Source organism: Ciconia boyciana, chromosome 15, assembly GCF_034638445.1.
Source record: "Ciconia boyciana chromosome 15, ASM3463844v1, whole genome shotgun sequence".
In the NCBI taxonomy this organism is placed as follows: domain Eukaryota; kingdom Metazoa; phylum Chordata; class Aves; order Ciconiiformes; family Ciconiidae; genus Ciconia; species Ciconia boyciana.
Genome location: NC_132948.1, coordinates 7,647,247 through 7,673,949, shown reverse-complemented (window position 1 = coordinate 7,673,949; position 26,703 = coordinate 7,647,247). Strand labels below are relative to the sequence as shown.

Below are 26,703 nucleotides of genomic sequence, written 5' to 3'. Positions count from 1 at the left end.
AAACCTCCCTCAGCCCCGAGCAGGACAACGGGTGGTAGCGTGAGCCCGCCCCGGGCGGCGTGGGCTCCAGACGCCGAGCGAAGCGTGGCTGCCCGGTGCCTGGGTAGGTGGAGGAGCATCCCTGCTGCACCAGTGAATTTTGGCACCCCGGTGTCCTGTCTCTTTTGGAAATTGCCTTTCGCTGGTGGCAGAGCCGCTCTCGCAAGTTGTGTTTTGCCGCAGGGAAAAAGGGGTGACTCCCGGTGCTGCTCCCCTCGGGAGCTGGGATGGGACGAGCCCCTCGCTGCAGCAAAGCGCTCTTTCGCAGGGCGGGAGGCAGCCGGGTGTTGGAGAGCCCGGCACGGACGGGGCTGTGCACAGCAGCCAGCCAAGAAAATGGGGAACGCGTACATCTGTGTTTGTGTGTCCAGTCCAAAGCCATGGCGTTTCACGTCTGCTTGCTCTGGTCTCTTCTCGGGCACGTTTAACTCTATTAGTTTATACTGTGTTTTATGCTGAGCTGCCTCAAGCTCCTTCTGTCTGTGCAGAGCTTAGCGTTTATAATGCATGTAGCATTAACACAGTGAGCTGACGGTGGATCTAGGCAGGGAGCTGAGAGTCCCACTGCTCTGCCACGTAGTTCGCGTGTTGCTTGTGCGTGGAGGTGGCCGGTGTGGCCGCCTGAGCCAGCGTCCCTGGCTGCTGAGTCTGAGTGGCTGAATGTCATGGGACCCGCTGCAGGGGAACCTGGACTTGCTCTGCCGTGTGGTGGAGCGCTGGACTGCTGGGAGCTGTTGTCATCTCCTGCCTGTGGTCTGTCCCCACAGGTCACCTCTCCTGGGATTTTGGAGGGTGTGATGTGTGACATTTTGTTTCTGGTCTTACGAGCATCTTGATATCCAGTTTATGGGCTCCGGAAAGTGGAATGTCCCTGCTGGAGACACTGCTCAGAGTAGGGTGAACAAGACCCACGGGTGGCAGGTCTGGGGAGGGTGACAGTGCAGTGTTTTTGGCCGTTCATCCAGACCACTTCCCACCTTTAATCCTGTGCCGGGTGTGGTGGTAAGGAATACTACTTGTTGCCTTGGCAACAGCTATTAAGCCAAAAAAAAAAGGGTATGACATTTATTTAGCATCGTGGATAAAGCTGACATCTCATTATTACCGTCTGTCTGCGACTCCTCCTAAGTGGAGAGAGACAAAACAGCAGACTGCGCGTCGACTGCTGCTGCAGAATGGGAGGTGAGGATTGCCCATCAGCGTGCCGGTTAAACCGCTCGGCCAGCGGATGGGAGCTTCCTTCTGGAGACTGCTGTGGCCTCTGCAGGCTGTCACTGCACATGAGCATCTTCCGTGCTGGCGTTCAGTACCAGGCTTCTCTCCCTTTGCTCTTTCTCCAGGGACTGTGTGCTTGAAGAAAGTGCAGCTTGTGCCTAGGGGAGGAGAGCTGAGGGTTGTGATATGCCCTTCTGCTGGCTTTTGGTAAAATAAACATATCGTACGAGGGTTTGGTGAACGCAAGTAAAGATTGAAGGAGAGGGGTGACGTATGGGGAAAGCCCTTCTGCCCTGGTGAAATGCCACCAGCCAACGTGTCATGGTGCCGTGACGTGGGTGTTTGACATAGTCCAGTATCTCTCCAGCAGCCCTTTAGCAAGGGCAGTGCTGATGCAGAGCAGAGATTTTTTTTCTGGTGGTCTCATCACTCTGGGCTCTGCCTTGGGACATCGGTGCGGATGTGGGTTCTTTGCCTGCGCAGGCACCGGGTGGTTGCACTTTCCTTCAGGTTTCTCCCAGCTCAGTGCCTGCTGGAAGCAGTGAGACCTGGCAGGGGCCTTGGTCCAGCAAGGTGGGGCTGTTTGTGCACAGCCACGCAGGTGGGTGAATTCCATCTCGGACCCGTGCTCTGCACTCTCTCCACCTGAGTTTTGCTCTGTTAGGATTCAAAAAAACCTGGGGAAATGTAATCCCATAGGTGATGTAGTTAGTTATTTAGTAACATCCCTGAAATTGGGAGTTGGTGGGGCATTCTTTTGCCGGTTGCTCCCTGCTCATTAGGCCCATTTTGCTCATGCTTTTGTTTTTTCTTCCTCTCCTAGACTGACTTCAGGATAAGTCAGGAGCTTGTGCAGACTCCAAGGAGTAATAGAAAGGGCCAACTGCAGAAATCTCCTTTTTTTTTTTTTTTTCCCCCTACTCCTGGAATTTTTACCTTTCACAAAACTGCGTATTCTCATTTTATTAGACCATGTCTGGTTTTGCCTCAGCCGTGGCTCTGTGTGATCTGCTGAGGTCCTCAAGTGCAGGTGAGCTCCACTGAGACAGGGGACAGCTGTGGATCATACTTTGGAAGCCACGCAACATATGTTGCCCTAATGCGATAACTGAAGGAATAAAATATTGTGAAGACAAGGTCTGATTAGAGAAGGTAGATAAACAGTAAATTGAAATGACCCAAAGCACCACAATGAGCAAATGGACTTTGATATTTGGTTGTTGCCATTGTTAATGCATTTTTATTTTTAAGAAGATTTGCAGGTTGAAATGAGTTGTGCTATCGCCGTCTTCCCCCCTTCCTCCCCCCATATGATTATAATAAATCAAAGTAATCCTGAAAGCTGCAAAATTGACTATTTGTCAGCAGACTGCAAGGGAAGGAGTGGAAATGTGACTTTCTGAGGAATCCTGTTTCCTGTTATGCAGGATAAGAAGCATAACCAAATCCTGTCTGATTTTTTTTAGAGCTTTTATCAGATGGAATGAGGCTTCTTTAAAAACCCAGAGCCTGAAATATCCAGGTTTAAAAGGATGTTGGATTCTCAACTAAAAATACTCTTCTTGCAACCCATGCTCCTCCCCTTCTTTTGCAAGTTTCATTTTTAATAGAGGAGAATCCTGTGGTATGTTTTTTATTACCTCCAGGTAATTGCATTGCATACAAGAATAGGTGGGGAAGCAGGTGTTACCCATGAAATACAGGCTGTACTACACTGTGCCTGGAAAATGAGTTGTGTGAAAAGCTGAATGGAATATGAAAGTAAACAGTTGTCTTGCTTATTCTTCTGCAACAACTTGGTTTATATTTAACTTGCCATTCAGCAAGTAGCTTTAAGTCTTTTACTCATCAATAACTCCTGTGCCTGTATTGAACATTTTGCTGCCTGTTCTTAGAATTTTTTTAAAAACTGTTATTGATTGACCACAGCCTGCTCGCTTGCTGATGTCCTGTGGCTTTCTATTGGATATATTGGTTATTTTTTAATAGCTTGAATGGTTGTCACTATGTAGCTGTTGAGTAATTCCATCATCATATATCATAGGGACAACACTCAGTCTCTCTTCCTCCCACCCTTTAAATGAAGTGCCCCCGCTACGCAGCCATATTGTCTAGTTTGTGGCTAAGTAACACAGAGTGACTGGTAAGAGCAATATTTTTCCAGCTTGGGTTTGTTTTTCTGGAGCGTGTATGTATGCCTGTGGTTCCAAAATATCAGATTGTGAGTGTCAATGCCAGCTATTTCATTCTGGATTGGTAGAAAATTGTAAATTAATTTAATGTTATTAGGATTTGAAAAATTAATGTTGATAGCTTTAAATGTTCTCAAGGCCAATTTAAAAAAAAAAAAAGGCCTTTGTGTGGCTGTCAAAACTGTTCAGGCGAAATGAAGATGAGGATGATAAGCTGCAGGTTTGTAATGAAAGCTGCTGTTTGCAGAGGGACCTTCTGATGTCTCTCAAGCACCCAGGTCAGCCTTTTTCAAATGTTCCTATATCAAAAGTAAACAGATGGCTTTAATGCAGCATTTCTCGATTGCCTGCATTGATCTCTTCTGAAAGGAGTATTACTAATCGCTGGGGACCATTTTCTCTCCTTTTGAAGAGAAAAGCAGTGGTGCGCAGAAGTGCTCTCATACTCCAGAAACCCCTGGGTAGATCTTTCATACCCAGAACAGGTTTCATGCTGCTGTCCTCCTTCCTTCATCTTCCTTCTCGGTGTTCAGGGAGAAGAGATCTGTATGTCAGCGGAGCCTCCTTCCTCCCCACCCAGCCTCTCCTCTCTGCTGTCAAAATGTCATCCTCTTCTCCTTGTGGCATCCGGGCCGTTGCCATGGAAATACCTGCTTTTGCACAGATTCAGGACTTCAAAGCAATTCGGGGCTGGAAGTTACACCTGGTTTCAGCACAAATAGTGTCAGTCTTTGCCATGTTTGCTAATTGAATCCAAAATGCTTGTCAGCGTAACATTTAGCACCTCGGAAAACAGAAGCTTTGTGGCGTGATGGGTGCAGAACAAAACAGGGTAATAAAGCTTTGAGATCAGGCATTGAAAACGGAGAAATGACTAAAGTTTTTCTTGAAATGTTGCAGCGTCTTTATTGAGCATCTTACAGCTAGCAGTACCAGCAGTGCCAACAGATGGCATGGAAATTTGTGTTTGACAAGCACAACAGGAATAGAACCAGCTATAGCATGATCTTAAGTGATCTTAAATTAGTGTTCCATGTGTGGATTTCTGGCCAAAAGTTGCTGTCCTATGAAGAAAGTCTGGTGCAAAATATTGTCAGCAAATATAGATCGCTGGGATCATTCCTGTTTCCCCCAGGGTACAATGTTGCATTATGGACCTTTCCATTTAATGTCTTTTTGATTTATTTTCCAGCAAACTGTCCAAATAGTCAGAGTTTATATGCATTAACACCTTCTTCCTCCTTACCCCCCAAGGAGACTCAGCCCAGTTCCCAACCGTGAGTACACGTGGTTCCTGGGGAAGGTCTGCTGGCTGGCCTGAAAATCCCATGTGTCACATGGATGATACCCCAGCTGCAGAAGGTGCTATGTTTTATTTAGTAAGCGGTGATAAATAATTAAATAAGACTTTTAGAAAAGCCAAAGTCTCAGTTGGTAGGATTGCAATCAATGTTTCTGTGGCAGCAAGAATATGGAGCTGCCAAACAGCTTTAAAGGCAAGTGCACGGTGCCATTAGAGCTGTCCCCGTGCTGTCCTCCCACGGTGCGAGGGGCCCGTGTTCTCTGTTGGTCCTTTGAAATGGCTGGTGAGAGTCCTTGAAGTCTCTAGGTATAAATAGTGCATGTACTCTGAAGCTGGCAGTATTTTAACTGATTGGAGCACAATTAATTGGAATTATTTAGTGGTCAGCTAGTAAACTCTTAGATAAGTGGCATAGCTTGGCTGCAACGAATCTGGCTGCAAAGTGGCATAGCTTTGCTGGAAAAGTCTGGCACTTGCTTTTGGAATAATCAGGGTGTTTGTTGCTGGAAAGATAAGAAACTGTATCTTGCAACACTGAATTTGATAATGTGAGTTTTATAAACAAGGCTGCTAAAAACCGATGTTGTAGCTTTGTTGGCTAAAGCAACAAGACATGCAATAGGCAGACATTTCGCTTTCAAATGAGAAGATAAAACTGGTTTGTGAGAGGTATTGGACTGAGAAGTTCCACTTTAGCTGAAAAAGTGGCTTTTAGCTGCAGCGCAGGCGATGCGCTTGGATTTACCATTTTTTTCTATCCACCATCCCCAGCGTGCTGTGCCCCACCAGAGACTTCTGTGGGCACCAGAGTGGACGGTCCAGAAGTAGAGGACTGGGGGTTTGGGGTGAGCTCTTTATGTCCTAGAGCTGAACAGAGATTCTGTGCTTGCTTTGCCTTGGATGCTGAACCACCTTTGGTACAAGCCAACCTAAGAGCCAGAGATAAAAACCAGCCTCGTGTTTCTGCTGGGAAATGTTAGCTGGGTGACCTGGTGGCAAAGCCCTGCAGTGTCACTGCTGGAGCTGCGGTGCAAGTGGATTGTGTTTGGCCTTGCAAATACAACCATGCCTAGGATTGTCTTAATATTGCATCTGCTTCACTAAGTGATCCTTTAGCATTTTGTAGTACCTGAGAAGTGATAATACTGTAGTGCTACGTGGGCAAATCTTGCACAGTGTATGGGAAACTGTTTCCTGTGGAGCTTAACCAGAGCTTATTCCTGGAAAGAGAGCTTGATTTGGAGAAGCAATTAAAGAAATGCTCAGATTACATCAAGGAGTGCCCACGTGGACTTGTTGCACCAAAACTAACATGTAAAATGGGATTTTTAAGTGCTAGAATTAACTTCCAAATACATAAGCCAAGCAGCACTTAAAGACTGCAATAAGAATGAGAAAACCCCAGCTCATAAAAGAATTCGAAAAGCAAACATGCAAAAGCAAACCGAGTCTAAAGCCGCTATCAATGTGGGGGTGTTTTTGTTGGTTTTTTTTGTTTGTTTAATTTTGGGTTTTTTTTAACATATAGAAGAGGAGATTAAACAAGTTCATGGAAAGGAAATGCACTGAGATTGTGAGGAGACTTGAACGACAAGCAGCAGTTGTAGATCTTGAAGACAGTGCTTTTTTGTGTTGGATGCTTATTGGGATGCTCTTTCTGATTCCCTGTGCATTTACTTGGGATAGGAGTCATCTTCCTGCAGTCTGTTAAAAAGAGATGGGAAGGAGGAGGGATTTCCAAGGCTCCTCCTGTATCTGCCAGGGCTTTTCAGAGCTATTGCAGTGCTGCTGGTGAGCAGGCTGGTTTTGTCTGGCACCATAATAGTCAGTGCTTGGTTGCCCTCCTGGGCAAGGTGGAGCCTGAGAGGATGCAGGCAGTGTAGCTGCCTGGCTCTGGTGTTGCATCATCTCATCTCACCCGAATCCTTGACATACCATGCAGAGGTGGATGTTCAGAGGTAGCAGAAGACATCTTAATTTCCACTATATTTTTTACCGTAAATCTTGTTTTCAGGATGTGGGTTACATGAACATTCAGCAGAAGGTCTTGCTGTTTCTGACCATACCAGATCGATAGCAGTTTCTAAAAACATACTTCTGCAAAGACCAACTCAATCACTGGAGGTGTTTATTTTATTGTAGCTTTTATTTAGATGAAGTGACTTGTTGTGGGAAGTCCCACTACAGGGGCTGAAATCAGACCTGGTTCTGCTTTCCCATTGCCCTGGACATACATGCTTCAGTGTCCGGCTGCTTTGCCCCTTTGGAGGGGGACAAAAGAGTCTCAGCACCCGGCTGTCAGCCTCGCTGCTCAGTTACCTGCGTGTCTCCATACCAGAGGCCGTCTTCCAGGGTCCTGTCTCCGGGACCCATGAGGCTGGGTCTAGCAAACAGGCCCATGCCTGGGAGCGTCACCACAGCCGTATTGCACAGAGCTCGCTGTTCTGCTGCCCTTTTGGCGAAGTGACCGAGCTTCACCTTGAAATGGGACCGGGAAGAGGATCAAGCTGGGGACTCTGTTTGCATCTGGCTTGCTATAAACAGTTCCACAGAGTTAGGAGCATGGCCAAATATATGGGAGATGCTGTACTTCAGTACAAATGCCTTGATAACTAGCAAAAGGCTTTGCAAGAAGCATGGCAGGAAAAATTGTGACTGTAAACATCACTGAATAATCTAGAGTACAGGTTGTATGGTGACTTGCCTGGAAAAATCCAGCCAGGTAAAACAGAGTTGTAAGACAATATTGCCTTAGGCTAATTAAACCCAGAGTTATTGGTTTGCTCCTGATCTCTGCATCTTGGTGGTTATTGTAACTGCTGTAATATTTGGCTTGCTCCACCAGTGTAAATGTCAGCTGGGACTGGGTACGGTTATGAAGCTCTGTTACGGGAAAATTGGACGTTGAGATGAAGCGTAACCCTGGGAATTTTGTAGCAGAGAGATCTAAGCCTGCATCCCTCATTGGGGTCTGGGGGCTGTTGGTTAGGTAAGGTTTTGTTTTCATTTATTTTTGAAGGGGGAGGGGAGAAAGCAGTTTGTCAAACAAAATTTTAATAGCAATGTTTCAGCTGCGATGGAGCTGGCCAGGCCAAGGGGAACCAAAGGAGAGTCTGAGACCTCTGGGATCAGGAGCCTCACTGGAGGTATGGGGGTGCAAGCTCAAATCCCTGGTCTGAAGTGGGTGCACCGGGATTCCTCATGCCCCTGATGAATGCCATGACCCAGGCATTCTCTTCTCAAGGCCTGTGGCTCTTGGGTCTGGCTTTGGAGATGGGACAAGGAGGAAAAAAATTGTTTCACTTGTAATTCAGACATGCATGTGAAGCAAAGAAGGACTCTCTCACTTGTTCATGAGTCAGTGATTCAGATGGTAATGTCGAGACCAGCCTGTCTTCTGTCGTATTTTTGGAACTGCAGTTAATGCTGTTGAGTTTGTGTGGACGCCTTGTTGCGAGGTGTCCCTGTGACCCTCCCAGAGCAGGGGGTGACTTGTCCTGTGCTCACAGCTGGAGCCAGGAGGAGTGTTTTTATTGTTGTGGAGTACTTTATAATATTCTTCTTGAGTTTACCTACAGCTAAATTATCAGTTGCTGTTTTAATTTCCTTTCTAATAAAAGAAGAGCAAACATCTCATTTTCCTTAGACTGGCTTTAGATAAAGAGTGGGCAGCTTCATTTGTTGAGATTGTTCTGGCTACAATATGAGAATTAGCATTAAAATGCTGGAATGCAGCACAGTTAGAGGCTGTTCAAGTCTTCTCTATGGAGTGAGCCAAACGTGGGTTAGCTGGCGTTCTCCATCCCCGCGGTGTCACAAACCCGCTTTGCTTTCAGGGGAGGATCCGGGAGCACCGTGGCAGATGGCTGCTGCTGCTGTGGCGTTTGTGATCCCAGCCGGCTGCGGAGGGGCTCGGGTCCGGGTGGGAGAGTCCTTTGGGATCTACAGACAACAGTGTAGGAGACCTGTCAAGAGTTTTGGGGTTCTCTGGGTTGGAGCTGTCCTGCAGATGCCAGCTGTGTCCATTTGCAGGCAAATGTAAGATTGTGCTGTCTGAAAACTTTCTCAGTATAACACTTGTTTTCTGTTACAAGATCATATCTGTCTGTATGGCCCCTACCTGTTGGGGCTTTGTATTTGTTGCATAGCTACTCCCATTCTGCTCTAGCCCTTCATGTCAGGTGAGTGCCCTTGTTGCAATGCCCTTTCCACTTCTATTTCTTTAGATATCTTTGATTTATTTTGTTTAGTGTGATAACCTCAGTCAATAGTGTGGTGTGTTTTTTTTTTTTTCTTTTAATGAGTAATTTTCCACTAAACTGCATCTCTTGGAAGGGTTTTTTTGTGTGCCTTGAGGGTGCAGGTTGTTTGTGCTGTGTTGGCACCGAGATGCCCGGTCAGAGCTGGAGTCCCGCTGTGCTGGTTGCTCCACGGGCACTGAATAAGCAGATGGTCCTGGCCCCACAGAAGGCAGTCCTGCGGTGGGTGTGACTGCGGGTGTTGCGTCAGAGCAGCGAGAAGATGGCTTGCGCGAAAGGTGGCTGACGAGTATTTGAATGTACTGCTTTAATTTGAATATGCTCCTAATTTTAATCAGAAGCTGGTAACAAACTGCGTGCATTGATTCCCAAGTGTATTTTAGGGGGGTTCAAATATGGATTCTCAGTTTACACTTTTGGGTGATTCACAGAGAGGCTGAGTTCCCTGGTGGTTCCTGATCACAATGTTGCAGAAAAAATTTCAGATCCTGAGAACGGATGACCTGACTGGAGTTTAAAAATCCCCACTTTTTTTTTTTTTTAAAGCAATATCTGCCGTGGTTAGCAGCATGGCCCCACGAGCAGTTGTATCCTGCTTGTGGGGCTATGAAAAGTTGTGCGGGAGCGTTGATCTGCTGGAGGGGAGGAAGGCTCTGCAGAGGGACCTGGACAGGCTGGATCGATGGGCTGGGGCCAATTGTGCGAGGTTCAACAAGGCTCAGTGCTGGGTCCTGCACTTGGGCCACAGCAACCCCATGCAACGCCACAGGCTTGGGGAAGAGTGGCTGGAAAGCTGCCCAGCAGAGAAGGACCTGGGGGTGTTGGTCGACAGCCGGCTGAACATGAGCCAGCAGTGTGCCCAGGTGGCCAAGAAGGCCAGTAGCATCCTGGCTTGTATCAGAAACAGTGTGGCCAGCAGGACTGGGGCAGCGATCGTCCCCCTGTTCTCGGCACTGGTGAGGCCGCACCTCGAATGCTGTGTTCAGTGTTGGCCCCTCACTCCAAGAGAGACATTGAGGGGCTGGAGAGTGTCCAGAGAAGGGCAACGGAGCTGGGGAAGGGTCTGGAGCACAAGGCTGATGGGGAGCGGCTGAGGGACCTGGGGTTGTTCAGCCTGGAGAGGAGGAGGCTGAGGGGAGACCTCATCGCTCTCTACAACCACCTGAAAGGAGGGTGTAGAGAGGTGGGGTCGGTCTCTTCTCCCAGGTAACAAGTGATAGGACAAGAGGAAATGGCCTCAAGTTGCGCCAGGGGAGGTTTAGACTGGATATTAGGAAATTTTACTTCACCAAAAGTGTTGTCAAGCATTGAACAGGCTGCCCAGGGAAGTGGTTGAGTCGCCATCCCTGGAAGTATTTAAAAGACGTTTGGATGAGGTGCTTAGGGACATGGTGTAGTGGTGGTCTTGGTAGTGTTAGGTTTACGGTTGGACTTGATGACCTTAAAGGTCTTTTCCAACCTATACGATTCTGTGATTCTGTATCCCTTCAACTGCTGGGAGGAGCAGGGAGGCAGGAACAAACCCTGGGACCGCGAGCAGACCACTGTGGCCATGAGGGTACACTTTATATCTGTGCATTCATCGTTTCCTAGTAGGTTAGTTGGATATGTGAGGGAGAAGTGCCCATGACCCGCTGACAGAGGAAGCTCAGCCCGGCCAGGGGAGGGCCGTGTGCCGTCTGGATGAAGGCAGCTTAGCCTGCAGGGAGAGCCTAATTTTGGGGAATCCCTGAGGGCCCCAAGGCATGCATCGCTGGGCCTCTGCCAGGGCTGCAACGAGGGGGTGATCAGTGACAGTTCTTAGGCCGATCAGGGTTTCTAAAGGAGGGATTGGCATGTCTCTGTTAGACACTTGTAATGTCAGATGGAGGAGAAGGAGGAAATCTGTCTTGGTGCACACCTGGGCACTGGCTGCTGGTGGACAAGAGGTGTGTGCTGCTTCCCGTCTGTAATCCACCACTGCAGCCAAGGTCAAGGGATATGTCTCGCTATAATGCAGCGAACCAAAGAGAAGGACTCCTTTCCTGTCGCTGGGACTTGCTCTGTCTCCATTTCTGTTTCACAGGGTTCCTTCTGTTGATGAAGTTTAAAATAAACCACTGCTGGAGCCGTGAAGCCTGAGTGAGGATTGCAGCTGCCCCCTTTGTGGTGCTCAGCACGTGGCAATGGTACAAGGGGAAAAACTGTACGTTGGATGTAATGAAGTGAAGGGCTTGCTAACCTCACCTGGCCTCGCCTTGCTGGAAGGTGCCCTGATAAGGGACAGCTGCAGTTTTTGGCCATTTGCCACAATAAAGCCCTGAGGTAGAGCTTTTCTGCGGGTCTCTGGAAGCGGAGCCCTCCATGCCTGGGGTGTTCCTGCAGCTGGAGTCGCTGCTCCGAGCGCAGAGTCGGGACGTAGGAACTGCAGCAGTTGTGCCGTGCCCAGAGGAAGTTCCCAGTGCTCTAAGCCACCTCCAGTCCTGAGGTCCACATCTCGGTGACATTCCCTGCTGTGAGTTCCTGACTCACTGTCAGCTCATCTGAGCTGCCAGGATACAGGTGAAATCACTGTGCAAATCCTGCTCCCCCCAGCTTCACCAGCAGGCTCTCTTAGTCACCCAGCATGTCGAGCAGAGCGGCACAGGGAGCTGACCTGATTGCTTTGACATGCAGGCAGATGCTTTTGGCTTTAGATATGACTTTTTTCTTAATCCATATTAGTAAAAGGATTTCCTTTATTGAGCTGTCAGCTGTGCGTAACTGACCTTGATTATATCTTGCAAAGGAGTTGAATTCCCCAAATGATGCCATTAAAGGTCTCTCATACATGCAAGGTTTGCTTGGCCAAGTCTTGACCTGCTGTTTTTTCCTCCTTCCCGTGCCTTCAGAGAGAACATCTTGATAAGCAGAGCCTCTCTTATGCCTGCATCTCTGCACTGTGAACCCTTTCCCCTGCATTTTCTGAAAGCAAAGAGTGAAAAGCAAGATGATATAGAGGCACTAGAAGATGAGATCTGGGCATGCTGGCAGCTCAGTATTTAAAAGGAAAAATGGTTAGGAACTGAACATTTAAGGACCAAACATTCAGCTGGACTTTTGCTGATTTCAGCAGGATTAGAGAGGGTGACAGCTGAGGATGGAAGTCACCACTGCTCCGGGCAGGCCAGGCCAGGCTGGCTGTAAAAGGCACGGCACCTTGGGAGCAGGACAGCTGGGGTCTGCCTGGAAAGGCTGCAGTGTTGACACCAGGGCTGTGGGGTGATGGGGGGACAGATCCCGTGGTCTGCTGGTATGAGCTGGCAGGGCTTAGCCAGCAAGGCTGTGGTAGGCACAGTGTCGAGGAAGCAGTCTGGATGGAGAACGGCGGCTGGCAGAGCTGGGGCGGTTCATGGGGCCATCAGTCTGGGGCTGCCACCTTCATTAATAACACCTTTTTCTCCAGTGCTTTCTGATCAAAGCTCAAACCTCTCTGAGCACTAAACTCCACGTCCCACAGAGTGTGCAGCTCCTGTGTCCTACAGAGGTGTGGGGGCAAATGGAGATGATGTTGCTTGAGAACTGGGGCAGCTCTCAGAGCTGCTCTGCGTTCCCCTGGCAGTGCTTTGGCCCTGATCGCAGGATCATATTCCCCCACATCATCCAGCTTTAAGGGCATTTCATGCAGAATCCCACCCTGAAAGGCAGAGCACCCTGAGCAGTATTCCCCCAGTATGTGGGCACCGGGAGAAGTAATTTCTGTTGAGAGTGCAAGGTTGCTTGAGGTGCCCAGAACCATTACTCTTTAGCAGCAGCATGTGTTTTGGTCTCCCCTTCGATGTCCTTCTTGTAGAGAATAACTGAGTTCAGCACAGCAGCAAGGTAGCTGCCAGGAGCAGTAGGACACACAGAGGGAGGACAACATGCTTCCAACAGGAGACATTCAGCAAGGTGGGGACAGCTTGCTGGCAACCTGCGTCAGAAGCTGATCATCAGAAATAGGAAGTCAAGGCACTTAAAAAATCCTCTGCTTTCATAGTGACTCAAATTCGTAACCTGCAGTTGCTGTGTATGGTTGGAACAAAGCTCTGTCTAGCCCAGTTTTCTAGCTCCAAAATACCAAGGAAACAACACGGGCTGCATGGGAGAGTGGGCTGGAGAGCTGAGAGCTGGCTCAGGTACGTCTGTTGAGGCTGCAGGCACCGTGGGAAGTGCTTTGCATTGGAAGGGTGAGGGCAAGCCCTGCAGGATAATCCTGTTCTGTTTGAGCTGCTAAGGCTGAGCCATGGGGAACCGGTCTCGTAGCAGCAGTTGTACCTGGCGCTGAGGTGATGTGTAACAGACAGCTTTAATGCACAACGAGTTCATTAGCACCTACAGGGTGACCTTGCTGTGTCTCCGAAACAGGTCTGGGGGGTCTGTATTCTACAAAAGGGATGCTCTCAGAGGGCGGGGGAGAGCTGGGCAGTGTCAGTGCTGGCAGGGACAGGTACTAGTGGAAGGGCAGCAGTGCTAGGGGTACTTGGATTTCTTGCTCTGATAGTGCTTGACTCCTCAGGCTCCTCTGAGCTACCGCTGGGGAGTAGCCAGGCAGTCCTGGGAGCTTCTCCAAGGCTAGAGTCTGTCCTCTGCAGCCTGCTTACCTGGCAGGTCTGACCTCCCATGTGTCTGCAAAAATTATGCTCCTAATTTATGTGGGTTCCTATTTATTTTCTTCCCCTATTCGTGGCCCTGATGTGGAACCTACACGACAGCTTCCTTTTGATTAGTTGCACTGAAATGAGTGCCAGTAACATGTCATGAGCAGTACAGACTCAGTCAGTCGGAGGGCAGCGCTGATTGCATTGCTATGCAAATAGCATTCCTGGTCACATTTGGTACCAGATTATCATCGACTTTGGCATTGACAGGTAGGTACAGTCATTTGGGACAGTTATGTCAAATGAAATTTGTCAAATCCCCGTAAAATGGAAGAACATAATAATACTGTAAAAGTATTGAATATGAGATTCGGTTACCTTTATTAAGATGTCTTTTATTTAAATGATGCTTGATTCCTGCAGTTAGTTCTCTGCTCATAGTTTTCCTGCTTTGAAGTTTCTCAAAAACAAAACATCCCTTTTTTATTACCTGACCTTTTGAAATAGCTGGTGATGCTCGGCAAGCAAAGGTGCAGTGATACTCCGTGAGACCTCTTGTGCTGTTAGAGGCGATTAGAGAAGTTGGAGAGTAGAGGAGGTTTCCTTACAGACACAAAGCAAGCAGAGCATCTCGTGCCTACTCCACCGCAGGTCTCCTCACTCTGGTTTGTGGCTGAAATTCAACATTTTCTCTAACTGGGCCTCTGTTCAACAGGTGAAGCAGATCATGGAAGAGGCGGTGACGAGGAAGTTTGTGCATGAGGACAGCAGCCACATCATCTCCTTCTGTGGTGAGTCTCTGGTGGCGGGATGTTGGTATGAACTGGCGGCTGGAGCACCCTCTTCATGTTGGGCTTTCCCTGCCCGGTGCTGGGGCTGTGGTACGCGTGCTTCCTGGCGCACGCTCCAGCTCTGGGATGCGCTGGCCTGCTGAGCTCTGCACCGAGCAGGGTGCTGAGACCTGGCCTCAAACTCATGACATATTCCACCAGGAACAAGGCTGCTCTCTCCTGCTCCACACTACCTTTGAGATACAAATACTCCTCCTCTCCTGCTCCACAGTCCTTGCCCAGAGTCCCCCTGGCATGTATTGCAGGCAATGCCCTGCTGTGCTGTCCCTCCAACAGATATCAGCATGGTTGAAGTCCCCCATGACAACCAGGGCTTGTGAACGTGAGGCTGCTCCTTATCTGTCTATAGAGGGCCTCATCAGCTCGGTCTTCCTGGTCTGGTGGCCCCCACTATAATGTCACCTGTCCCTGCCTTCCCTTTGAGCTCTTGGTCGGCTCCTCACCCATCCCCAGGCAGAGCTCCATGCACTCCAGCTGGTCATTGACATAGAGGGTGATACCCCCTCCTCGTCTCCCCTGCCTGTCCTTCCTAAAGAGGCTGTATCCTTCCATTCCAACACTCCAGTCATAGGAGCCATCTCACCAATGGTGGGTCTCCGTGATGCCAATAAGATCATAGCCCTGCAGGCGTGTGGACGTCTCTAACTCCTCTTGTTTATTTCCCCATGCTACGTGCGTTTGCATAGAGACATTTAAGTTGGGCCCCCCGACTTACTGGCTGGAGAGGCTGGAATTCTTTGTGCTGCTCTTCAGGTCCTCCTGCTGACCTGTGGTCCTTTCCAGGCTCTGGGCATCTATTGCTGGCACTGGCATCAAACTGGTAGGAGTGGGATGGATTGAGGTTCCTCTCCCCCGGCAACTTTAGTTTAAAGCCCTCTTCACCAGCTTGGCAATTAGTCTGTTGATAGCAGGGCAAGCATTTTGGGCTATCAGATGAGTGAGGTGGTTGTAGCCCAGGAGCCCTGGGCGTGCACCAGGCCCTTTGTGCTAGGTGCTGCATGGATAAGAAAATTTCTCAGCCCCTTGGGGGTGCAGGTGGGATGGAGCTGGAGCCAGATGGGGGGCTTCAAGGAAACAAGGGGACAGCATTTATCAGACATGTGAGCTGTGGTTTTTGTGCCCTGGCAGCCCTGTCAGTGTCAAGTGTTTACCCACTCACCCAGAGCTCAAGAGCGTGCTTTGGCAAGGTGCCTGGTGCCTTCCATCTGCCTCCGTCTCCTCACTAGCAGCTTTCTGAGAGACGGATACTGGTTTTGGGAGATACCAGTGACCGCTGCGGAAGAAGAGTAAGTCCCCAGCTGTCCTCCAAGTTGGCAGTAGGCTTGCACCACGGTGGTTTTCCCAGGTGCCTTTGTTTTTGAATCTGTTTACAGCCCCTTCCCTTGGCAGCGTTACACGTAACAGAGCGGCAGTCAGCATCGCAATGGACCGTTTTGCCAGACTCCTGCCAGACACAGTGGTTCTCCCTCCAGGTCCTGCTCTCGGGGCAGCGTGGATGCAAAAGCTGTTGCTGTTGGTCACTGTCAGCACTGGTCAAATGATGGAGGTAGTTTGCTGAAGGTGGCTTGCTGAGGGCTAGAGATTGTGCTGCCTTACCCTGTTCGCTTCCCTGCTTGCATGTGTGAGATGAGGCTCCGTCCAGCAAAGTCTGTGGAATTGCTCTCTTTGGGATGCTACCTGAATTTTGCAAGACAAAGTTCCTACACTGGACTTGTGATGGAATTGGTTAGAGTTCCCTCTGCCCGCTTACTCCCAGGGCAGGATGTCTTGTCCTGGAGCGCGGTATCTGTCCCTGCTTGGAAGGGGCTTTTGGGGAGTGCGGTGTGTGTGCCTGTGCCCTGGCATGGGTAGAGGTCCCATCTGCAAGGTGGGTGCTGCCCTTTCTCCTAGCTCAGACTGATCTCTCACGCTCACTGGCCATGCACTGCTGCCGAGGAAGCTGTGCCTCCCCTGCCGTTTAGCAGGGTGAGGTGCTTGCCTGCTGCCCTCTCCGTTTCACGTATTTCTACTGAGAAGACAGACAGAGGAGGCATCATGGTAGCTCTACTGGAAGAAGCTGTGCTCCCTCTCTGCCCACTCACCAATTTCACAGCCCTGGGCGCCCATGTTGTCTGCCATGTGCTGGGTCTCCCTGCTCCTGGCTGCCTCGGTAGTGTCTACGGCACCATGCAGGGTGATGGCTGAGCAGGCAGGCTGCGGTGCAGGCAGCTGCAGAGCCGGAGTCTGTGCCCAGCTCTGCCATGTAGCGGAGGTGATGTTGTGGGCTCCCTTGGCCTGAGCCTTCCTAACAGCCACGGCCTTCCTGCTCGTCGCGGTCCTGGAGGCCTGTGGGGAATCTCTGGGGGCACCGCTGGGCAGAGCCTGGGCACTGCAACATGCCTGGGTGCTCCTGGAGCAGATCTGGGGCACTTCCTTGTCCCTTGCTGCCATGCAATGGTGAACCCCTGAGACCAGGAGCCTTCCCAGGCTCTGCAAAGCACCTTAGATGTCCGATAGGCAGGGAGGCCTCTGGCAGAAGCAACCTGTATTCCTTTCTGCAGGGCACAGAGCTGCTGACAAACCTTCCCTGCTTTCTGCAAAGAAGGAGTGTTAGGGGAGGGAGGCAGGCTGTCCCCTGCAAATGGTACGGCTGAAAGGGCCTTGGGAGAGATGGCTGCCAGCTGCAGGGAAAGCTACTGGCCGTTTTATCTGTGGCTTGCTGTTTGCTGCCACGTCTCCTCCCCAGGTGACAGCCAGCCATCCCTGCGGTCCCTGCTCAAAGCCCAGCGTAGCTGCAAGAGGAAGCATTGCTCCTGCAAACCGAGGAGCCTGGGCAAGTGCAGCCGGACTCCACTGCTGCGCGGTGTCTGCTCAGCATCGCTGCTGCCAGGGATTTGAGATGGGGATGTGGACCTCGCAGGGTCCTTGGCCGAGCAAGCTTCTTTAAAGGGCAGAGCAAGAAACTCCCTTGTCGTCCTGTGGCTCAGCCCTGGGACTGGAGTTGGCAGGGAAACTCTGGTGCTCTACTCCAACACGATGAGCCCTAGCTTCCAGGTAAGGGGGTGGCAGCCTGTGCCCGTTTGGAGCCTGCTCTGCTTGCTGTGCCTGTCGCTCTCAGCAGAGATGTTTGCTGAGTTACAGTCAGCTGCGCTTCCAGCACGCCCAGGCTGGGGCCATGTGGCTGCTGCTGAGCAAATGCTGCAGGCAGCGTGTGGAGGGGGAGCGGCACTCCTCAATTTACAAATAGCTGAAGGGCAGCTTGCTAATTTGGAGGCTGGGAAGAAAATGACAGAAGTGATGACAACTAGCTTTTGAAGAAGTTGCTCCGAGAAGGCTTGTGCAGCACTGTTGCCACTGAATAAGACTGTAGCATCCACAGACATAGGCACAAAAAAGAAAGAGAAGGGAGCTGTGAGGTCTCCTTTTCTGCTTTGGAGAGCAAAGAGGCTGCCTTCTTTTCTCCTGGGCCCTCGCATAAAAGACATGCGGGTGCTTGTTTCAGGCCTGTGTGCCTTTGTATGCTGTCGACCGAATGGCATCGAAAGAGCAGAACAGACTTCAAGGTGTGACTCATTCTCTGCTTTTCTGTGCAGCACGAGGCTTTGCAGCCTGGAATTATTTATAGCCTCCTGCGACATGGAGCTGAGGCATCCGGGCACGAAGGGCTCCTTGGTTCCTTCTGGCTTCTTAATGATGCTGCTGCACTTCCACTGGTTTCTGGTGTCTACACCTTCTGGTCTGTCTGCTGTTGCTCTCTCATTTGAATGGTGCGTGCACCTTCCTCGATGCTGTGGCTCTCCGTGTGAGCCAGCTGAGCTTATGAATAACCTCTTTGGCTGACAAGCAGAGCGTGCTGCAAGCCTGGCTCTGGCTAGGCAGAGCTGCCCTTTTCTCTGGGGGGAGCCACCTTCCTCACAGAGCCCTCCTCATCTTCTGCGTAGCCAGTGTACTGCAAACCCCTTCTGATGAAGCCAGTGGTCTGGCAGGAAAGGGCAGCTGCCCTGTTTTGCCCGCGAGGGAAGGGTTTGAAGCAGACAAACGCGAGCTGGCACCTGTCATGTTCACGCTGCCCTGGGAGGCTGATGCAGAGCCAGCAGCAGGGCTGGGGGCCTGCGTGAGCTGAGGGTTTGTTGTCTACATCAGTGCTGAGACTGCCTTCATACTCAACCCCTGAGTGGTTTGAATCGTGCCAGGCCAGAGCACTCTCGGGATCTCAAATATCTTTAGTCTTTTGCCGAGAAATAAAACTCCCACCTTGCCTGGGTGTAGCTGCACAGAGCCCCTGCACCGTTTGTCTCTGCTGTAGGGATGGGGAGTCTTTCTCTTCACAGTGTCTGTTGGCAGTGGTGACAGTAAGTTATGAACTGGGCTCAAAAAATCATAAGGTTAAAAAAGAAATTACTGTTACCCCTGGATTTAACATGGACCCAGTGCACTTAGTTTATGTGCTTGAGTTTCTGAGCCCTTGGGAGAGCACAGGGAGAGTTTTTCCTATGGAGACTGCACATTCGTGTGTAGTTTTGCCAGCAGAAGTGGTGCTTTGGAGAGGTTTGGGCTACAGCATTGAGGACAGACGCTGACAACTGCTCTGTCTTGCTGGAGCGTGCTGGGAGGCTTTTCAGCAGTCCGGGTTTTCTCCCTTGTGCTGCTCTCTAGCTGGCAGGGAGGTGTGATGCACTGGCCATGACGTGAGCACAGCGATCTGCCGCTCTCCTGCGTGAGCGTGAGTGCTCTCGCTCATGTGCTGGAAATTGGGAGTGGAACTGATGGCACATTTTGCGTCTGGTGCCCAACAGAGGTTGTCTCTTGGGAGGGCTGCAGGGCAGCTGTGCAGGGAGGCAGCCCTGGCTGCTGGTCCCCTGTGGTGCTGGAGGCCACGGCAGCCCCTCGGCAAGCCCCTGTGCTTGCCAGGGTGGGCTGCCTTGTTACCGTATGGCACTCTGGGGGCTGGCGGAGGCAGAGGGTGCCTGGTTTGCTAAGGCATTTTGGTGGGCAGCAGTGGCAGGGAGACCTCATCTGCCTGCCCCAGGCTTGCCTGCATGACTCTGCTCTCTGGCATATGAGGTTGGGTGTGAGGCACAGAGGGGCTTTTTGGGCTCATTGCCTTGCTGACCTCTTGTTACCATGTGCAGCTGCCAGAAAACTGGGCCCGGATGAGTTGCTGATTGACAGCATAATTGATTTGACAACTGATGGCTTGGCAGAGCTGGGGATGCCACAAATCCAGCGCTGCTCTTGCACTGTGTCCGGCAGCTCCGGGGCTGAGCTGCACCAGGTGAGCATTGGAGCCCAGCCAGGCTGGTGCTTGCTGTGGAGGCTGAGGCCGCCTCCGAAGAGCTGGAGATGGCTGCTCGAGAACAGGGAAATCCCAAAAAATACAAATTGGAGGAGGGGGTGATGGTGCCCTGCCCAGTGCTGGCAGCAGACACTGGGGCTGATGTCCAGCTCCATTGGTAGAGCTCTGATGTTGGCAGTGCAGTCCCACAGAGACCTCACCCTCTGTTCAGTCTCGGTGGAGAGGGAGGACTTCTCCCCAGGTTTTGAAGGTGCTGCTGTGATTTGCTTGTTCAGCTATATGTCGGCATAACCTTACACTTCAAAACCAAAGCTATGGGTTACTGTTCATGTGGCTTTTTTGCTTGCAGTTCCACTTCCAGCTGGCTCCTGACCCCACTTTGCTGGGGTTGATGACTGCTATTCCACCCTGCTGAGGTTAGCGGCAGAGACCTGCCTGAGCTTTCAGGAGATGCCTGCTCCATGGCTGGGCACTCTAAAATGGGTATGACTGGGTGCAGTCTTAGGCAGGTAGGGTTGTTTGTGTCTGTCACTTGTATGTCGCACTTGGAACATAGAACAAATGAATGAAGGGATGTGGGGTGGGGTGATTTGAGTGTGTGCGAGGGAGGGGTGGGTCGTCTTGCGTTTGGTCCCAAAGCCACAAAGCAGTCTGGTCTTATTTTGCAGCTGCAAATAGTCCTCTGGGACAGGTAGGAAGACCTATCTGTGCATGGGCTGTGCTATTTGTAGTATGTCTGGGCTTCAGGAGGGTTTGTGCAGGGCTTTATTTAAAACCTAGTTATCCGTCTAGTGGCTCTGAATGGCTGGTTTGGGGTGAGCAGGACTTGGCTGGCCCAAATGTGTTGCTTTTCTGCTGTTAGCACAGGACGTGTCTCGCAGCACCTCAGATGCTGCCCGCCCGCCCTGCCCGCTCAGCGGTGAACTCAGGCATGGCACTAAGCAGGGCAGAGATAATGAGAGCATCTCTCAGCCCTGGGAGCTGATGTTGATGGGTCTGCATGAAATGTCTTTTAAAATGTCTCCATAGAGTTGTTCAGCTGTAGGAAAAAATGCCTTTCCAAAGGAGAGACGAATCAGCATCTGCTGGGCCGCTGCAGGGAAGGCTCAGCGCGGCTGGCTCTGCAGCATCGGGTTCCTGGGGAAGGAGGGGTGCCAGTGCACCAGAAAGCTTGTTGTCAGACCCAGATCAATAGCCTGCAGAACTGTGGGTCTGTGTAATTTTCCAGTGCTTTGATCAGCCTGTTTAATAAGTCTGTTTGACACTAGACATCCATCCTGAGCCCTCCCAGGGGACTCCGGCAAACACATTGCCAGTGGAGCCTGTACGTGTGCACGTCTTTCTGTGGAGTCATCGCCGTCTCCCATCGTCAGCAGAGCCGGCTCCCCGGGCTCCTCACTCGCTGCATGCCCGGGCGGGGAGCCTGGCAGGAGAGGGCAGGCGGCCGGTGCTCTCTGGGCACCCGCTGTGGTTCGGTGAGTGCCTGACGCTGCCTTTCGGCAGAGCGTAGCGCAGGGAGTTAAGTGAAGCCTTGCACGGGGACTTTACTGCCGAGTATCAGCTGCAAAGAGCCAACTGAGTCACCGCCAGGCTGGGAGGGTCTCCAAAGCCAGACCGAGCTGCTGGCGTTGCCTGTGGTTTATCCCTAGGTTCTCTATTGCCTTTAGGGTTTTTTTTGAAAATGTTTGTGTGAACACTGGGATTTTTTGTGAAAAAACTGCCCCATTTGCTCTGCTGCTTTAGAAATCCTCAGTGTGGCCGTCTCCCACTCCTGAGCTTTCTCCTTCTCGCTTGGACCCTCCCAGTGCAGGGGGCCAGGGCCAAAATCTCCTGTTCCCCTCCCTCAAACTGGGCTGAAGGGAAACTTCAGTGTTCGGTTTCTCTATAATCTGCAAGAAACCTGCAAGGAGAACATCAGCCTGTTTGTCTGCATAGCAAAGCGATTATCCTACCTGGAGAAAATGCAGCGCACTTGCTTGGTAGTTGTCGCGTGTCTCATGAGGACATTTTCCTGAAGGCCAAGTGGGGATGTTCTCTGCCTTAAAATATATTGTTTGAGAAGTTTTACATCCCGTCCTTCCATCTAGCCCATTGATTAATGATGGCAGCTGGACTGATGAACACACTGGAGAGAAAGGAGAGGGACTCGTGTGCTGAGCTTGGAGAGGGACCCTGAATCTGGTGTGCTGTTGGTAGTGCCCTCCCCAGTGACACTGCAAAAGCCTGCTCTCTGTCCCAGGCTTGGCTGGGGCTGCTGGCCCCATAGACAAACTGGTCACCTGAAAGGGTTTCAGACCCCTTTAGCCAGGGGAGCATAGCCAGATGCATCACTGTGCACTGTGCAGCCACACTTAGCTTCAAGCTGTTAAACCACAGATAAACTGTTTACTCCCACAGGCTTAACCTGAGTGACTCTGTACGACCGGGCTCTTGGCAGCTCCTGATCCGTGAGACTACTGCTGCACCATGAGCTGGTCGCTCCTCTGCTGGGAAAATCACTGCTCTGGTAACAGCGATTGTGCCGGCACAAACCTTGGAAGCAGGATGCAACCTCCGTGCATGCTGAGATTTCCCAGCGTTAGCATCGATTTGTTTGCATTCAGGATATCGTGTAGCGGAGCCAGATCCTGGCGTTTTCAGAACGAAGGGCTGCAAGCACAGCGGTCCAAGTCCTTTCTCCTGCTCTGTTTTATGAATGAACAAAGCAGTCTTAGAAATCCTAATCCAGGCTGCTAGCTTGGCACGTCAGCACAGACTGCTCGCTGTTGGTGGCACAGAGGTACCATACACCTCTGAGGTCCGAAAGCTGCACGTTCCCATTTCATTAGCAGTCTAGTAAGGTCTCTTTAGGCTGTTGGTTGGTCAGATAGGTGGGTCCAAGACAAGTTAGTCTGCCTGACTAGTCCCTCTCAGGTGATTTCAGGAAGACCCTAGATCTACTTTAACAGGCACAAGTTAACTCTCCATTGAAGTACGTACATTTTTGCACACCCACAGTTCATGTTTACTTCCATCAAGCTAGCCCTTTTGTTCATATTCGCCGACCTTCTAATAGATGTCACCAACTTCAATTTTTCTGTATTGCAAAACCAAAATTGTACCTTTGTGTAGTCAGCAGAACTGATGACTCTGGAGGCAGAAAAGCCGTACCACTGTCTGCTGCTTTGGGTCAAAAGACATCTGGGTTCCCTGATCTGCTCTTTGCTTAGGCAGGAGTAGAACATGGCACTGGTTTCCTCTTGGGAAACATTTCTGCGGTGGAGTAAGGTCATGGATGCAGCAGGAGACCGCCTGTTGTGACGTGAGCTCTGAGTTCTGCTGCTTCAGTAACAACTTTGCTTTGTTGCAGCTGCTGTGGAAGCCTGTGTCTTGTACGGCTTGAAGCGGAGGGCAGCAGGATTCCTGCGCAGCAACAAGATAGCAGCTCTGTTTATGAAGGTCGGCAAGAGCTTTCCTCTGGCAGAGGAGCTTTGCAAGAAGGTGCAAGACCTGGAGCAGCTCATTGAGAATGCGTAAGGCACCAGCATTGCTGTTAGCCCACAGGTGGCTCACATTTCGGTGTGGGTGTGTAGTGTGGGTATGACTGTGGATTGCAATGTCCAACTTGAGCCTCTGCAGGAGGAATTGCTCTTTCAGTGAAGCAGAGTCCTGTCGTGGGCTTTTGATATCTTGACTGAAGTGGTTGCTTTTCTAGGAGACTGTGAGTTGCAGCTGTGGTTTAAGCTAGGATGGACAAGTTCTTACTTCCTCTGCCCCTTGTCTCATGCTTCAGGGACAGCTAAGCACGTTTGCTCCTGAACTGTCACAGTTTATGGACCAGTGCACTAAGCCAACTGGAACCAAATTTGGTCTGCCTCGATGTGCAGGGCTTGAACCTGCAGTAATTCAACTTCTGTTTGAGAATGGCTTACTCATCCTTGGACAGGAACCAGGGAGATGGATGGTGCAGCTACCCGGGGGCAGGAGTCTTTATGCTGTCCTAAGATAAGCTGCTTTGCTTGTGAACTGCTGTCCTCAGGCACCAGTGGAAAAGGTGTGTGGGTTGAAGGACTCTGCTGAGGCAGAAGCTTGTTCTAGGGTGCCTTTACAGTGGGAAACCCATTTACTGAAGTCAGTTTTCAAATGCAGATGTGGGCCTTCTGGAGTAGGGGTGGAATAGATGAAGGGAGCAGACTCCAGAGCCCTGTCCCCATGCAGTTCCCTAGGCATCCCCCAGCCACCACAGTCAGCACCACTGAAACCCTGGCCTCGTGCCCCACAAGGTGCTGAGAGTGCCCTGGGCTCCTGCAGCGCTCAGTGATGAGCCAGTGATGATGTTGTCTTTTGCCTTGTACCTCTAAAGACGAAATCAAGTCCAGGGCATCCCGGAGAATGTGCGCAAGATGCCGAAGCTGCCCAACCTGTCTCCTCAAGCCATCAAGCACCTCTGGATCCGCACAGCCCTCTTTGAAAAGGTCTTGGATAAAATCGTGCATTACTTGGTAGAAAATAGCAGGTGAGTGCTGGCACAGGCCCCCCTCCCAACTCACTACCAGTATCTGCCCTTTCTGATGGTCCTGGAGGTGTTGCTGGCTGAGCTGTGTCCAAGCAGGCCAGAGAAGTCCCTGGATGGGACAGGCCAGTTGTGTTGCTCTGTGCCCAGCACGGGGTCTCTGACTGATGCCCTGCTGCTGGTGGCCGCTGTACACTCCCTAAAATAAAGACAGGCCATGCTTGCTCTGCTGACAGCTGAGTTGTTGGGGACCGCATCATCCTTATCTTCTGGAAACTGCATGCTGAGGTGTCCTGTCCTGGGGAGGTGTCATCTCCAGTCCCAAGGATGTTTTGTTAGGAGATGGTGATGGTTGCAGTGTGCTGCAGGAGGGCATCTATTCCCCAGGAATTTCACGGCTAGCAGAAATAGCCTATTAAGGGCTTCTTGCCCTCTCACCATCAAGCAGTCATACAGAAAGAGAAGGAAGGGCAGGACAGTGATGTAGAACCACTGTCTATCATTTTTGCAGTCGCAGGGGGTTGAAATGCTACAGCATTCTGCTCTCTATTTCTTCTAGTAAGTACTATGAGAAAGAAGCTCTCCTGATGGATCCTGTGGATGGGCCAATTCTTGCATCTTTATTGGGTAACACTTTCCTCTTACCCTACTTTGATAGCTTGCTTTCCAAATCTGTGTTCCCAGTTCTGTGATCTGGGATGTGAGATGCAATTGTTTTCTAGTAAGAACTTCAGAAAACTTAATAGCCCTGGACAGGTAGCCCTGCAGAGTGCTTATAAAGACCACGTGATGCCCAGCTGCTGAGCAGTGAATAGAGATGAAGAGTTGCAAGGCTGAGCTTGGGGTTTCCTTTTCTTGCACAGGCTTCAGTACTACTGATGGACATAAACCAGGGCTGAGGCCGGGGCCTGGGAAGCAATGCGGTGCTGCAACGCAGGGCTCGGCATGCACGTGACCGGTCAGGCAGCGGGTTATTGCTCGCTGCCAGGGCCGGCTGACCCCTCCGAATTCTTCACTCCTGTTATACAATGCAGCAGCAATGTGTGCTAAGCCTGGTGCTTGTTGCCTGCTGTCCCACCACCCCTGCTCTGAGATGCTGGACTCCGGGGATCTGAGAAATGACCACAGTCATCAGAACAACACCGATGACTTCCTTACGTTTGCGATTTTTCTTCTATGTGCAGTGGGGCCCTGTGCGCTGGAGTACACGAAGATGAAGACTGCTGACCACTTCTGGACAGACCCCTCAGCTGACGAGCTGGTTCAGAGGCACCGGATCCACAGCTCGCACTGTCGCCAGGACTCGCCCACCAAGCGCCCGGCGCTCTGCGTGAGTGGGGGGACGGCCAGGCTGGGAGGGACAGCCCCCCGCAGCGCTCCTCCTGGGGTGCACAGGCAGCACTCGCCAGGGTTTGAGGCTCCGTCTGTTTGAAAAGGGCTGTGAAGCCCTCTGATGAGAAAAGGTAGAAAAGTGCAGTTACTTGAAGTCTTCAAGCCAGAAGTGCTGGGAACATGGGCCGTGTTGCAGGCGTGCTGGACCAACGTGGCACTGCATCATGGCGTCTCTGCCCTTTGGGAACGAAATGTATGAACGAAAAGCAAAGGCAGCTGAAGTCTGCTCTGTTTATTGCAAACAAAGCACACTCCTGGGGCTTCTCTAAGTACAGAATCGAGCTTGGCCAGAGCCAGGAATCCTCTTAGAGGACACAAAGGGAAAGATTTCTAGTAGTGACTTTCTTAAGTTTATAAGTGAGGAGGGAATGAGCTTTCAGGAGAAGCTTTTTGAAAGCAAGAGGCGTCTGTGCTGACCTCATGTTTGTAGGTGGATCTCTTCCAGATTCAGAAAAGGCATTCAAGTGGCAGTATGGATGACCGCCCATCGCTGTCTGCCAGGGACTACGTGGAGTCACTGCATCAGAATTCCCGAGCCACGCTCCTCTACGGCAAGAACAATGTCCTGGTGCAGCCGGTAAGTACCTGCTGGGGCATCTGGGCTTTACAATACTGCTCTGCTCCCCACGAGTTAATTCTGTCCCAAGTCGCTCTTTGATGGAGAAAAGCACAGGCTCACTTCTAATCTGGGAAGGCAGGGACTGGACTGCGTTTGCTGAGGTCCTGGTGATATGGATCCTCCCAGTGGAATGGAAGAGCTCTGCTTCTGTCTGAGTAGAAACAGGCTCATCTCCCTGCCCGCTCTTGACCAGAGGCCACAGAACCCTCCTCCTGTCCCTTTCTGCTTACTGTAGTCAAATAAATGAAGTGCACGCTGCTTAGGTGGAGCTGTTAAAAGTTTGCCTCAGCTGGGCAGCTGCTCTCGGCCCTTTTCCAAGCTGGTGAGGTGTCCTGTTGTCTCTGCTGGGAGGTTTTACAGGGCCGCTGTGGGTTTCTCACTGTTGGTGGGTGGATGGGCTCAGGGGCAGCAGGCAGGGCTGTGTTATGGCCCAGGGCTGTGCTCCAGTGCATGGCTCAGCCTCGGGTA

General features: G+C 51.0%; 1 protein-coding gene across 10 annotated transcripts in view; it reads left to right on the top strand.

Moving 5' to 3' along the window:
• Nucleotides 1-26,703, top strand: part of SGSM1 (small G protein signaling modulator 1) — a 48,107-nt gene that overhangs the window by 411 nt on the left and 20,993 nt on the right. For 5 of the 10 annotated variants that reach the window (XR_012045233.1, XR_012045235.1, XM_072879930.1 and 2 more), the window contains exons 3-8: nucleotides 14,322-14,397; nucleotides 23,082-23,244; nucleotides 24,075-24,227; nucleotides 24,784-24,851; nucleotides 25,409-25,554; nucleotides 26,047-26,193. Coding sequence is in view for 8 of the 10 variants with exons in the window: in XM_072879930.1 (XP_072736031.1) it covers nucleotides 14,322-14,397; nucleotides 23,082-23,244; nucleotides 24,075-24,227; nucleotides 24,784-24,851; nucleotides 25,409-25,554; nucleotides 26,047-26,193 (753 nt within the window). In the remaining 2 variants the exon portion in view is untranslated. Of the gene's footprint in view, nucleotides 1-13; nucleotides 104-14,321; nucleotides 14,398-23,081; nucleotides 23,245-24,074; nucleotides 24,228-24,783; nucleotides 24,852-25,408; nucleotides 25,555-26,046; nucleotides 26,194-26,703 lie in introns of those variants that run through there. The other 5 variants (XM_072879933.1, XM_072879932.1, XM_072879929.1 and 2 more) reach the window with 3 other exon arrangements.